This window comes from Leuciscus leuciscus (assembly GCF_965113295.1).
Source record: "Leuciscus leuciscus genome assembly, chromosome: 7".
Classification (NCBI taxonomy): Eukaryota; Metazoa; Chordata; class Actinopteri; order Cypriniformes; family Leuciscidae; genus Leuciscus; species Leuciscus leuciscus.
The window spans coordinates 36057385-36072366 of NC_138731.1; the positions used below are offsets into that span (position 1 = coordinate 36057385).

The 14982-nt window shown below is 38.9% G+C and overlaps 1 protein-coding gene across 2 annotated transcripts in view; it reads right to left on the reverse strand.

Annotated features, from left to right (window-relative positions):
* Positions 1 to 14982, reverse strand: part of erbb4b (erb-b2 receptor tyrosine kinase 4b) — a 310282-nt gene that overhangs the window by 90202 nt on the left and 205098 nt on the right. For both annotated transcript variants that reach the window (XM_082174552.1, XM_082174551.1), the window contains exons 4-5: positions 7969 to 8100; positions 3177 to 3242 (exon numbers count right to left, since the gene is read on the reverse strand). In XM_082174552.1, coding sequence (XP_082030678.1) covers positions 3177 to 3242; positions 7969 to 8100 — 198 coding nt within the window. The remainder of the gene's footprint in view (positions 1 to 3176; positions 3243 to 7968; positions 8101 to 14982) is intronic.

Sequence of the window (14982 nt, forward strand, 5' to 3'; positions counted from 1 at the left end):
TGAGCAGTCTGACTTAGCATTTGACTGCACTATAAGAGCACGTCCGGGGAAATCAGAGTTACAGGGTGTTGTGATCAAGCTTGTTGAGAGGAAGCCAGCAAGAGAGAGAGACTGAGTATCTGTCTACGTGTGAGATTTTTGAGGGACCTAAAGTAATTAATCCTGGCAGTTTTAAGTGCAGCTGGTTTCTTCAGCTACATGTGAGAGGAGAGGGAGAGTCAGGCTTCCCGTCTATCTCTTCAATTATCCTCCACTGGGAGGGCAGCGGTGAGCCACGGCCTGCTGGAGGTGTCCTATCGGGCCTGTGGAGAAAGCTGGAGAACTCTCACAGAGTGGAACGACACTTCACCTCTCTCTGCGGCTGTCTCTGCACAGTCTAGATATTATATTCATGAGTAAAAGTTACTTCTGAGAGATTTTTATTCATCCTTGTTGATAAATTACAGTATGCTTATGCTATACAATGCATTATCAAATTAGAAAATAAAAACAATAAGCCAAGGCTGTTTTTTTGCCTAAACTCTTCATAAATCACTGTAACGCCTGGGCTTGAGTGACTAGATACTTTTATAAAATGGTTGTAACAACAATATGTGTTTAATCAATTAATAAATGTATTAATCATGAAAAGATAAACACATTTCCACAGATTATATTCATCAGCCACAACATAGTCAACTTGGTACTGTACCTACTAACATGCGGTCATGTGTGCATTTATCTGCATTGCATGACGGCTTTGAGTTAGGCTCATCCAATCCAGAGTTATTATCATTAATTAAAACTAAAACTATTAAAAATGTATTTAAATCAAATAAAGCTGAAATAAAATAACATATAAATATTAGTCGAAAATTGTTAACTAAACGAAAATTAGAAATGTTGCTTGACACTAAAATATAAGTTCAAGTGGAAACACTAACATTATTAACTAGAATTAAATACAAACCTAAACAGTAGCTAAAACTAAAACGGAAATAAAAATAAATTAAACCTAAATTGCAATAAAAAACTAATAAAATGACAAAAGTACACAAAAAAAATTACAAAAAAATTAACAAAAATTAACCTAAAAACTAAAAATATTAAAATAAAAGCTAGTGTCTGTCAAAAATGTAGCGCTTTTAAAAATATTTTTTTTATATATATATATATAGTTTTTTTGTTGCCGTTTTTGCATTTTTATTATGATAGGACAGTTAGTTGACAGGAAGCGAAGTTGGAGAGAAAGAGGGGGACGGGATCGGGAAAGGTCCATGAGCGGGAGTCGGGACCCGAACTCGGGACGCCTGAAGCGCAACTGTTCTGCATGCCGGCACGCTGCCCACGAGGATACTGGCGCCGACGATCAAATCAGATTTGAGAGATTTTCCTTTTTAGGGCCCTATTTTAACGGTCTGAAACGCAAGTATCAAACGCGAAACGCAAGTAACTTTGTGGGCGGATCTCGCTGTTGCTGTTAATATTATACCGGCGGGATAAATGACTCTTGCGCCCGACGCAAATCTAAAATAGCAAAAATGGGTTGGTCTGAAGTAGCTACATTACTCATAGGTGTGGTTTGGGCGTAACGTGAAATCAACCAATCCAGAGCATCATCTCACATTCCCTTTAAAGGAGAACTCGGCAACTCTAGCGAACTCTAGTCACTTCTTCGCTGATTTTTCCTTTTGTTGTCGCATGTTTTCCCCACGAGCTCCCCCTACAGCTGTGGGGGGGCGTATATTTCACAACACGGTCGTAAAAAACTCACTTGCGGCGGCCTCCTCCCCCTCTCTACCGCTGCTCACGTGCGTTTGTTTTGATCGGAGCAAGCCAACTGTATCGTGTGGAGCTATGTCTACCGAGGTGGGTCATCTGGTAATACATCATACATGTGTGTGTGTTTATGTCGAATTGCCGTAAAGCAATTCGTGTTTCGCGCTCGTTCTCGTTCTCGCTTCTCACGAGACTTCCAATTTCTATCTTGCCGGGACGGTAGTCCTCAAGTTGCAAGGTTGGTTTTCCGCCTGGGAACGCTGGGGGGAGCGGGGAAAGTCACCAATATCACCAGAACAGGTTGTTTAACAATCCAAATGAATTCTAGACCGTTTTATTAAGTTAAAAAAGTTACCAAGTTCTCCTTTAAGAGCAGGCGCGCTTGTTCCATGGCGGATTGCTATTATAACGGCGGATTTGCCAGGCGCGCGCCAGGAGCGGTTCACTGCCGAGGAGACCGACGTTCTCGTCAGGGCCGTAAAAGACAGAGAGGTGACATTGTATGGGGATGGGAGAAACCCACCCAAATTAGCTTCAGTTAAACAGGCGTATAATAATTTGAGTAAATGTGTAAGTTAGATTTATGCCTATTTTTTCACATCTTCATGGACACCATAATGATTTCCCTCGTGTGGAATATTTTTCCTTGTAATTATGTATGGTTTGCAAAAATGGCAACTGCTGCATCTGTGTGTGAGAGAAGCAAAGTGTATGCGCGTTGTGCACTACATTATGGCCAAGCATGCGCCCTTAAAATAGCATATGAATAACGCGCCACTGAAAACGCGCTACTGACTTTAGACTAGGTTTTTCCTGGTCTGTGGCGGAATTGTTTACTGGAACTGCAAAATAGCACCAGGGAACGTTTGCGCCGGAACACGCCTCCTCTTTTCACTGAACCGCCCCCGGGAGCGCAAGTTCATTCCCTAATTTACCGACGTGTGTCTGTCGAGGGAAAAGTCCGCTGTGCGTCAGGTGCAAAATAGGAATGGTACATGTGTCGGTGTACAAAGTCAATTGCGCTGGTTGCAAGATAGGGCCCTTATAATAGAAATTATATATATATTTATGAGGACGACCAGAAACAATGGGTAATGTCATGGGAAAATAACATAAGCCAGATTTGAACTCATACTGAGACATACGCATTGCTTGCATGAGCACCAGAGTTCAAAGTTCAATGACTGAAAATCTCTGATAATTAAACAGATGGTGGCATAATTTCAAACATGATTTCAACATGTTGTTTAAAGCTCTAGACTGGTAACTTCTTCTAATCCTGTGAGGAATGATTGAAACACTAGTGGAAGTGACACTCTCTCACCATGTGATCACATGTGACCAAAGGTTGAGAAAAGTAATTTTTGCACTTTCGGATGTAAGCATACATTCATCACTTGTGGATTTCTGACACTTACAGCTTTGGCACTGGTCCTCCTTTGGCCCCCAGCAGCGTCCATTACATGCTCTATGACACCTTTGACCTGCAACCAGGAAAGATAAAACATTTAGTTATCGAAATAAAAGATTACACAAAATAACATGTTTTATTTGAAATAACATTCACTTATGCACCTGTGCATAATAAGACCAGAAAGATCAGTTATCTTAGTAAATTTCGATTTCATGTTGACAAACTTTTAAGTGTGCATTTTTATCACACAATCATTACGGGGACGTATATTGTCCTAATGTTCAATCACAGTAACCAGAATTTGGATCATTACGCTTTGGGATAGAACTCTTTCCATCCGCACTGACCCTATTCTGATGAAGTGGGGAAGAGTCTTCGCTGACTGACAGAACAATGTTCTCCCTGACTCTCCGGAGCTGTGCCTGAATCCTCCCCGGCCCGTATAGTTTGCTACACTCATCTGCAGTGGCTGTTCTGCCACCCAAGCTTAATTGACTGTTGGGTAATTGCAGTGTGAGCATGGCTGACTGATGGAGTGTTGTCCTCTGTCCCTGTTCCACTTCAGTTAAGAGTAATTACACTAGTGGCTTACTCCCTTCAACTACATGGGCCAGACACTTTTGACTATCTCCCCTTTTTAAACATCGCCCTTTTTTTACACTCTCTCTCCCGGTTCCTCTTATTCTGCCTAAGTACTTGATTTCTCTGTTGTTCACGACAAACTTTCTAATAGCTCAGTCTAAATGGAAATTCTGTCTTCATTTACTCACCATCATGTAATGGAAATTAGGCTACGTTCAGACTGCAGATAAATGTGGCCCAAATAAAAAATGGTTTGCTCATATGTGACTCGGATATGTTTTTGTCATGACTGTGTGAACGGCACAAACCACATGGAATCTGATCTTTTTGATTCTGATTTGTGTCACTTCCATATGTGGTCCTAATACAGGTCAGATGCTGAAAAGTCATATCAGAATTCATGTGACTTTTACGTCACTATAGAGCAACATTCGTCACAATTCAGCGCTCATGGGAGTTACTTAAGAGATTTTACATACCCAAAGTTATCGAGACAGTTGTGAAAAGTATTCAGTGAAGGACAGTGATGTGTCAGAAGTATTACATGTGACAGCTCTATATACAAGCAAAACAAAATGATATGCATAACTCTGCTCTCTTTTTTCGCATCCTCGTTTTTGTTTTTAATATTACCTGTGCATAATTTCACTGGCTTCCGCGGCAGACCACACTATAAATAAACACGTAATCGCTTACTTTAAAGGGGACCTATTATGCAAAATTCACTTTTGCATAGTGTTTGGACATAATTGTGTGTTGGCAGTGTGCGTACACAACCACCCCATAGTATTAAAAATCCACTTACTTTTTTTTTTATCCCCATAAATCATAAGCAGTGTCTTCCAACGACCTGTTTCAGCCATGGGCTGGTGTGACGTCACAACAGCCACAGGCCCCGCCCACGAGTGTTGACAGACACTGCCGTTTTAACATAGAACCGCCCTGATCGGGTTCACAGCGGGTTGTACACATCAGCCATTTCTGCACTGACGAGAATGTCTCCCAAGCGTTGAAGGTGTTGTATTAATTAATTCACATAGCTCTCTCTCTATTTACTCCCGAAATCTGAGCCAGCCGCTGAAGACGAGGTGGATTCATTTTGTATTCGAAGAAAATGCTCCCTCAACTCTACCGAAATTTGTTTATGTACTTACGCACTTCTTATACGGTGTTTACTCAGCTCTTACGGTGATTTTCTGGAGAAAAACTGACGCTTCATCTTTTGTGTGATGTACAATAAACTTTATTAAACTCATCAGTATTTTTTTGGCCATCATTCGGATGGGGTCCTACAGCAGGCTTGTATTAATAGTGGATACAAGCAATGACAAATACGTAAATAAACTAAACTATACCTGTTCCATCTCCATACAGCATATATTATCTGACTCTGTAGGCATTATTGTCCGACTCCGGGTCGAAATGAACACCGTAACTGTGAGTTTCTGGTTTGATATTATCATCTTTCCGAGTTTCCGTGAAATGAGATTGTTCTGACACTGAGCGCGAGCTCGTGAGGCTCCGCCCCCTGTGCCGTGCAGCAGCAGCTTATTTGCATTTAAAGGGGACACACTAACACGGTGCGTTTTTCTCAGGCCCAAAAAGTGACAATTTAAACATGCTGTAAAAAATTATCTGTTGGGTATTTTGTGCTTAAACTTCACATACACACTCTGGGGACATCAGAGACTTATTTTACATCTTGTGAAAAGGGGCATAATAGGTCCCCTTTAATGTCCTCCGTGTTTACTTCCGTACAACAGCTTGCAAGTCTTTTTATTGTTCTTTTGCACATGCGGGTCAGTTCAGGACCACAAACTCTTCACAATGGAATCTAATATTGGAATCTGCCACAATTTAAATGACAATGTGAACAGCTATACAAAAAAATCATATCTGAGCAATGAATCGGAATTGAGCACTAATGCTCTCAGTGTGAACGTAGATGGAGTTTCACACTGTAGAGCTCCAAAGAGGACAAAAGATCAGCATAAAAGTAGTCTATACAACTTGTACATTATAATCTAAGTCTTCTGAATGCATGTACGATAAATTCGTGTGAGGTATAGATGTAGCTTATGGGCCACTTGCATGGTGCTTTTTTGAGCTTGGAAGCTCCTGGTCACTGAAGATTATTTCACAATAACAAAACATCTCTCCCTGTTTCCACTAGAAAGAGAATGTCATTCAGGTTTGAAAATGAAATGAGGGTGAGTAAATAATGACAGAGACGCTCAAGGTCTCATTTGGTTCATTTTAATGTTTACATTGACCATCAGTTTATGCTTCTCCGTACTGCCTACATTGCTGCTTGTAACCCAATCTGAAGGTTACAAACATTGGAAATAAGTAATTGATAAACATTGGCTGGAAGGGCAGGATTACATTTTAATTGGTAAAAGGAGCATTGCTTATTCCCTGTTGTTTTAATGTAAATAACCTCACTAAAATGAAATAAAATCAATGAGAACAATCCCTCCCCCAAAACACTAAGAGATGGTTTACAAACTCAACACCCTTGATCTGGGCAGTGGGGAGAGAAACAGATCAAGGAGATTGATTGATTGGACATAACGTGAATCTCTCCAAATTAAAATCTGTAAAAAAAAAAATATATATATTTTTTTTTCAAAAAGAGTTTTTAAAATTAAATCTCACCCTCATATAGTCACCATATGTTGTTTTTGTTTTTTAAGACATGGAACACAAAAGGAATATTTTGGTATTTTTCTACATGATAATAGTACATATTGGCTTTTATTGTATGATAAAAAAAATATGTGGGAACATTCTCCAAACTTTTTTCTTTTGTGTTCAGAAAAATAATAGAATACAGGTTTGGATCAAAATAGAATCAAGAATCTTTTAATAAACAGGGAGAATATGCAGGAGAATCAGATCAACAACTACAAAATAACACAAGCAAGACCGAACAAAGGCTATGTTCACACTATCAGTCAAAATCTGATCATTTGTGTGTGTATCCAATTGGAATCTGATCTTAATTATTGGTTGTCTATGTTGTGTATCGCAACTGTTCAGATCCGATTTGTGTGTCCCATGCTGCTCTTTTGTTTTCCGGAATATCTGCATTGGTTTCTATGGCAATGACGTTGCGCTGGTAGGTATACGCCAACAACAACAACAACAACAACAACAACAACAACCACAACATGGAGGGATTTGCAATACAAAACACGTCTCCATTATTGTCATTTTCTGCTCGTCTGGCACTTTGCAACAACACAACCTTGTTTCTGCAGGGACTTTCAGCATGTTTCCTATAGCAAAGTCTGACACTTACTTTTTTTTTGTGGTGTGAGAAAGTCACATTAACCACACAAAATCCGATCAGAGCAGTCAGACTGAAAAGGATTTCCAGAAATGCTTTTTGAATAGGATTTCAAAACACATATGAATGTAGCTCGAGACGGATTTGTAAAAAATCGCATTTCATGTGATTTTTTTCTGCCGTTCACACTAGCTAAATCTGATCGGATTTCAATCAGATACGCACAAAAAACAGGTTTGGATAGACAGTCTGAACATAGCCAAAGAACTGAGGAAACTAAGAGCTTAAATACACAGAAAAAGGTGCCGGAATAATAGGAAGCTAATGACCAAGGAACACAGACAAAATGGGAGCAGGGAAAACAAAAACAAAACACAGACATAGACATAACCCTGACAACTACAGTATCATCAAATGGAAATGGAAAAACAATACTAACATGGTTTCCAAACTGTGTGTCAGTGTGTAAAAAAATTTCTTCAGGATTCGTTGATGCATAGAAAAAACAGTAGTACACTACCATTCAAAAGTGTTGGGCCAATATGATTTGTTTTAAAGAAATTAATTATTTTATTCAGCAATTGACAGCAAATACATTTATAATATTACAAAATATTTATATTCCAAAACAGTGCTGTTCTCTCACACAAATATTGTGCCGCACAACTGTTTTCAACATTGATAATAATTTATAATGTTTCTTCCACCAAATTAGTATATTAGAATGATTTCTGACGGATCATGTGACACTGAAGACTGGAGTAATGGCTGCTTTGCCCTCATATAAATTAATTACATTGTATTCTTTCAAAAACTTCAATAAAAAAATAATAATAAAAAATCACACTGACCCCAAACTTTTGAACAGTAGTTTAGTAACAATTAATTTTTGCACCTCATGCTCTAATTGGTCAGTACTCACAGGAGCTGCTGCTATTAGACGGCACAACCAGGTGATCGGAGCGGGCGTTCTTCACTATATCCTGCCAGTGGATGGTATCGGCATGACACAGGAACTTGTTCTGGTCCACGTACACCCCTCCATTCAGAATTTCTGTTAAAACACAGACAGCAACAATAAAACAGCAATCAGTCTGTAATGAATTATGTCAGCAGACACCTCTGAGCGAATCATTCCAGTGAAGGTGACCTCATCATTATCTTTTACTTCACATGGAATATAGCAAGGTTAGGCTCTCCCAAGAACAAAGATAATGTATAAAATAATTTGATTTCTTCACACAATGTCACTTTTTGACCCTCTGGTGTTTTTGACTGGCCTGGTTAGTCAGCCTAGAATCCACAGTCAGACAAGACTGGTGCTTTAAAAGGACAGTTCACTCAAAAATGAAATTCTGTCATTATGTACTCACTCTAATGTCATTCCAAACCTTTTGTTGCTTAAAATGTCTTTTGCCCATGTCACAATATGAGGTCAATCCTTCCCTGTCTGTGTATCACACAAAGCTATTGTGTGATATATAACAACTTATGAGTCAAATAGACGTATTTTATGATATTTTTATGGTGCGCTTGCATCCTTTTTGGAGATTGAAAGCTCCAGTCCCCATTCATTGTAAAATAATTTTTCAAAATGTCTCCTTTTATGATCAAAAGAAGTCAAAAAAGCACCGTCACTCATACAGGTTTGGAATGACATTTGGGTGAATAAATAACGACAGATTTTTATTTTGAGATTAACTATCCTTTTAACAATGAGGCTAGACAAATTTGACTCTTGCTGCTATTATTAATAACCCTAATCTGTGTTAATTTTATTTTTCCCCCTCTTCATTGTATTTCCCCCCACTTCCTTCCGCTCCTTTGAGAGATGTCTACTCCCAGCAGACAAAAACAGAGGGAAGGAAATGATTACATTCCCCGACAATATCAAAATCAGATCCATCCTGGATTTGGAGCTCTGATATTCTGGACAGCAGCGCTAACAGATTTCTAATTTCATATTTCATCTGCAGGGAGGCACTTCTCAATCCTTTGCCCTAATATGCATCATACTGTTTCATACGGATCACCGGATGGAGAGGAATCAATCTGTTGTTCCCCTCCCCGCGCGTTCACGGGTGAGACGTCTCTGTTTGGGCACACCAGACGACAGTGAACATTATGATCTTAACATGTCTGGAGTAATCCTCACTTGCGTGGACAAAAACACTGGAGAGCTTATAACAGATTTGCATTATTTACTGCATTGGATTTCTCTTTCACGGCAACAGGAGATTAGCTGTGTGGCAGTAGAACAGATGAGACATATTCATATTACCACGGGCCATCTGAAACTGATAATAGCCTAACAAAAGCTTGATTAAACTGTACTCCATGGATGATTGGAGAAGGTGTTATTATGAATTCCCCCAATCTCTACAGGGCATTGCGAAACCTGTCGCTCAATGGATAAATTAATTTTAGCGTTCTCTGTTTCTGACATGCTGGGAGGGCTGAACGCAAATGTCTTGAGCTCTCCTAGAGGCAAGAATCAGAAAAACAAATAAATGCAATGGCAGAACTCAGCAGGGGTCCTCAGACGGCCCAGCCGGTTGATGGAGGGCCGGAAAGCTGTATTTCTCTCTCTACAGATGATTTCACTCCAGCTTCACTGAACCTTAGTGTGTACATCAGATAAGAACACCTTGGGGAAGAGAGTCCACAATTGAAGACTACATACCAATTATGCTATCACATTATAAAAACACTGACCATACTAAATAAAACTAAACACTATAGCAGATAATAGTGTTTACATGCAAGCATCATGTAAATGGTACACCAGATGTTGCGGCTAAAGCTAGGTGCACCAGTTCATCTATCTTCTTACTCAAAGGTTTATCATTCTCAAAGACAACATTCAAAGCATCCTACACAGGCTATGACATTTTTATAAACAAGGTCGAGATTTTGGTATGAAGGTATGAAGATTTTTATGTAGTTGTCCCTATTTTAAAGGGACAGCTCATTTAAAACTGAAAATGTTGTCATAATTTACTCACCCTCATGCTGTTCCAAACATGTATGACTTTCTTTTTTATCTGTGGAAGATCAGAGTTGTTTTGGACCCCACTGACTTTTATTGGACAAAACCATCCTTCAAAATATCTTCTTTCGTGTTCCGAAGAAGAAGGTCAGTCAAAAACCATGTGCTTAACAGTTAAACATTAAGTTATAGATTTAGATGTATTATTCTGATTTTATATTTATATTAATATTCAATGTTTATATTTAATACTTTCATGAACATTTGACATTTACATTTAATATTTACATTTGTTAAACCCTTACAACATAAAAAAGGAAACCTGAAGGAACATATTTGTGATAAATCTGGCACATTATCACCCTAAACTCAGTTTCTCATTTGGCACAGATTAGCAGGCAAGTTACCTGTATCAAAGGACACACAGCTGGAGGGGTAGGAGAGCGCACACACACCCACACACCCTGCAAGTCTATATGCCAGCACTGGCGCTGGGTTCAGTTAAGCGTTTCTCTTTGCAGCGATGACAGCTGGTTTCATTTGAATGAGTGTTTGATTAGTTGGTTCTGTAAAAGCTACAGGTTCAATTTTGACTCAGATGAAGTGAAAACATTAATGTCATTGACAAACGCTCTACACACACGCAGACGCGCACGCGCACGCGCACACGCACACGCACACGCACACGCACACACCACACACACACACACACACACACACACACACACACACACACACACACACACACACACACACACACACACACACACACACACACAAGTAATAACTGAAGTCATTGTAAGCTTTGGAGGTTTTTGTAAGGTTCCTTCTGATGGATTTGGTAACACTTGAGTCATTACTAGTGGGTTACCATGATCTTCACATTAGAATACTAATTCAAATCATTTGTAATTCCTTTAGAAGGATGTAGCAACACTTGAGTCATTACTATCCAAAACCTTACAAAAACCTTTTAAAAGTTTACAATGTCAATTTCATGGAGTTATCATGCTTTTCGCTTTAGTATACGGATCCTAAAATGTGTAACTCTTTCTGAAAGAGTTGGTAAGACTTGAGTCATTACTATTGGGTTAACATGATTTTTACTTTAGAATTAATTATTATACATTATGTATTATTCACATTAATAAATAACCTGTATATAAAAGTTCTTAGTAGTTATCCGGGAGGAATGAAAAAATAGTAGTTACTGATTACTGGATTAAAAAAAAAGGTCTCTTAACTTCAAGAAAGTGCCTATGATGCCTAAAAGCGCTGCCTCATAGGCAACTCATGAGATTTTGCAGAACACACAAACTTGCAGAACATAAAGATTTTTCTGGGCTTAAGACAATCAGTTTCGTTTAATTAAATGGACAAGACAGGACTTCATATTAGTACGCAGGGCCTTTCATGAGCTTAACTTGAAGATCAACACTAGTCAAGCATCTCCTTTTAACAATCACAGAGTCCTAATCCAGTAGTTCATTCACACTTCCTCTATAAGATGATCAAGTCAGTCGGGCATAGATGTGGCTATTCATCACAGAGTGTCAACATCACCGCGGCCTTACGCCAGTCACTGCCAGCAGTCTGGCTCTGCGTGTGGCACAGAGGGATCGCGCCTGGCAGGGCTTATGAGGAATGATATGCCAGACTGTGCCAACTTCCCCTGCCGCCACTGTACAAATAGGTGATCTTCTGCACCATCCATCAATGTGAGGCTCTGCACCACACAGCCCAGCCTCTCCAGACGCGTTACCAAGGAGATGCTGTCTGGGTAAAAAATGCAACGGGTAAAGTTGAACAAACAGCAAGAGGGAACAGAGTGATTTTTCTTTCCGATAAGGGGAACAAAAATTGCCCGCAACCCAAACACACTAGGACTTTTGTGAGGAAAATAAACACTTTGCGTTTTAATCGTAGTTTAACAGAACATTATTGTTCTTTTCACTGTTTGAGAGTGATAACTTTTATGCTGTCTTTTTCTCTTTTGTGAGACTGAGAGCGCTAAAACCACAGCTTAAGTGCTAAACAAGACCTAAGAGATAGACAAAGAATATCTTACATCTCTTACATATCTTTCACCGGATATTTGAAGATCAAGTGTTCCTCTGTGCCCAATTTGAGGGGAAAAAACTCAAGTAACTCCTTCCATGTGTCCGTTAGAGTCTTGTGTCCGCAACTGGCCGACACAGAAATGACTGAAAAGCAGGCAGAGACCTCAGACTCTTCTGGATAAATGATAGCATTCTGTGCTCTTTTTTGTGGCTTATTGAGTCTAGGACTGACAGAGACAACTACCTGAAATGTTCTTACTACCTGACAGATTGACTTTGGTCGTGTCTGTCAAGTAGTAGGGAAATCTTCTGTGTGTTATTTCACAAAAAAAGTCACTTACAGCTCATAATGATTTGTTCTACCTTCTGAATCCTATTGGATACAGATGATAATGGCTGATCATCAAAATGAATGAAGACACTGTATGTGTGTAGCAATTATTATTTTTATTTTTTAAAGATTTCAATATGCAGCCGATGATCTGTTTTAAGACATGATTTTTTTGAACGGTAAATAATGGCGTAACCAGTAAATTGACAAGCGCAAACCTTAGTAAATCACCTTGCGTGATTCATTTAAATATTTTACTTCCATAAAATTTGCGTCTGAAGGGAAACTCCTACAAATGCATATGCAATAAGGTCAGCCGCAAAAATAACTATGTCCATGCCTTTTCAGCACTAATTTTTCACTACATGTCTATCCTGATAGTAGTTTTTTTTATGTCAAAAGAGGGTTTGTGCTGGCATAGGCTGCTACTGAATCTGGTCCTATGGCTGCATTTATCTGATCAAAATTGCAGATTTTTTTTTTTCAGGATTCTTTTAGGAATATTAATAAATAGAAAGTTCAAAAGCACGGCATTTATTTGAAATAGATTTTTTTTTTGGGGGGGGGGGGATATTATAAATGTCTGTCTTTACTGTCACTTTTAATCAATTGTATGCATCCTTGCTATGATATGAAAAAAGTCTTACTAACCCCAAACATTCGAATGGTATAATGTAAAAAGCCACAGTTGTGACCACTGCTCGTTATTTAGCTAAGATCATAAGAAACTTCAATGATGGGCTTTCCATGAACACCTCAGCCAAGGTCAGAGCAAAAGAGCCACTCACATAAATCTAGAGGAACGGGGTGGCAAACTAGGAATAAAACACAGACAGACTCTATTTGAATTTAATTGCACTTTTATGTATTTAACTACTGACCTGAAAAGAACAACGGCTTTAATTTAACTACATAAAAGCATTTATGAGGAGTTGATGCTGCAGGCGTTGGGGGGAGAGAAAGGGGGAAGGCGCGAACCTGTGCGGGAGTAGTTCGGCAGGCATTCGTGCCGTGCTGGCTGCGAGCAAATGCACTTTTAACGAGACACTGTTGACATTCAAGCATGAGTGGCCAAGGCAGGCAAAGCATCATGGGAGCCTACTGATGGCCCATATGTGATCGGCACTGACAGAACATGTGTTCTACTGGTAACGTGTCTGTCTGGAATTTATCTGAACCAAGGACCCTCTTGTAGCGCTCAATGCATCATTTTTTTTTTTGCTCAGGCTACAGAGGGACGAAGTCCAACTCGATAACAACTCTTGAAAAACCAATGACAAAGGCAGTAAATAACAGGCAAGAGCTGCATTGAAATAAATCCTTTTCAAATCCAACCAAGGTTGATAAAAAAAAAAATTGGTGCAATACAGGACACCCTTTTTGTCTACAGGAGGGCAATTTTTATTTTTTAATGTTATAAGGGGAATTGTCACAGTGACGGTATGATATACAAGCAATAAAGAGAGAATTGAAAGTATATTGAATGCTGAGTGAAAAGCGTGCTGTGCTGGACTAGTGGTTTAAAAGCAGTGACAGATGCTCGCAATACACTATAACATCTTTTTATGAACAGTTAAAAGCAGAAGAATTTGAATTTTGAGTTGTTTGTTGGGTTACAAGGTATATCAGGGTTCAAGGCTGGTCGGCTCAATAAATATAGATTCAGTATATACTGTATATAAACAGGATGGATGACAGTTTCAGACAGTGGTCTTTACTTACAATCCTCCCTGCCCTCCTGACTTCCTCAGGGTGGTAATTGCGTTTAAAGCAGGCTGATTAAAATTTGTTATCCCTTACGCAATTGTTTCCGATGAATCTTTATGAAAAATGGCTAAGATTAAAGGCTTATGGAATTATCTAGGGCACGGAGCATCTGCTTATTTATCTGGGAAAATAATAGAAAAAGAATAGCGGTGTAAATGAGAGAGGGCAAAGGGATGAGAGAGGGCAAGACTTTCCCTCTCTTATTTCTAGTAACAGAAATAACCTTTCATGTTACATATCTGGGTCAGCTATGTTAAATCACTACATGTAGTGGCACAATTGTGGGATAGATTTCTAAAACACATGGGTTATAGGAAAGGGAACATATTACAGTAATGGTCTGTCTACTGATAAATAATACAGATTAAGACCGCAGTCCTAAACTGTACACAGCATGTGTTCGGACAGCTATCTCCTCTGAGAGGATTTGAACGCAGTTACTTCGGGTCAACACTGTGATGAACGATTTTATAAGAGAAAGCAGTGCCGAGTGCCATAATCTCCATAATATATGTGTTGTATGATTAATATATAATATAATATAATATAATATAATATAATATAAAAAATATATTATAATATGATACAATACAATATATAATATAATATAATATAAAAACAAATTCAGTCAAAGATTATGTCATAATATAATATTTTTTAGAGTTCTGCTATGGTGAAAGCTGTTGTTAGCATTGAATAGTAATTCAAACATCCATTTTCTCTTTCCTTGGGCAGAGCAAAATGCGTCTTTAACTGCACAATGGCTCAATCAGAGAACACAAGAGAGCT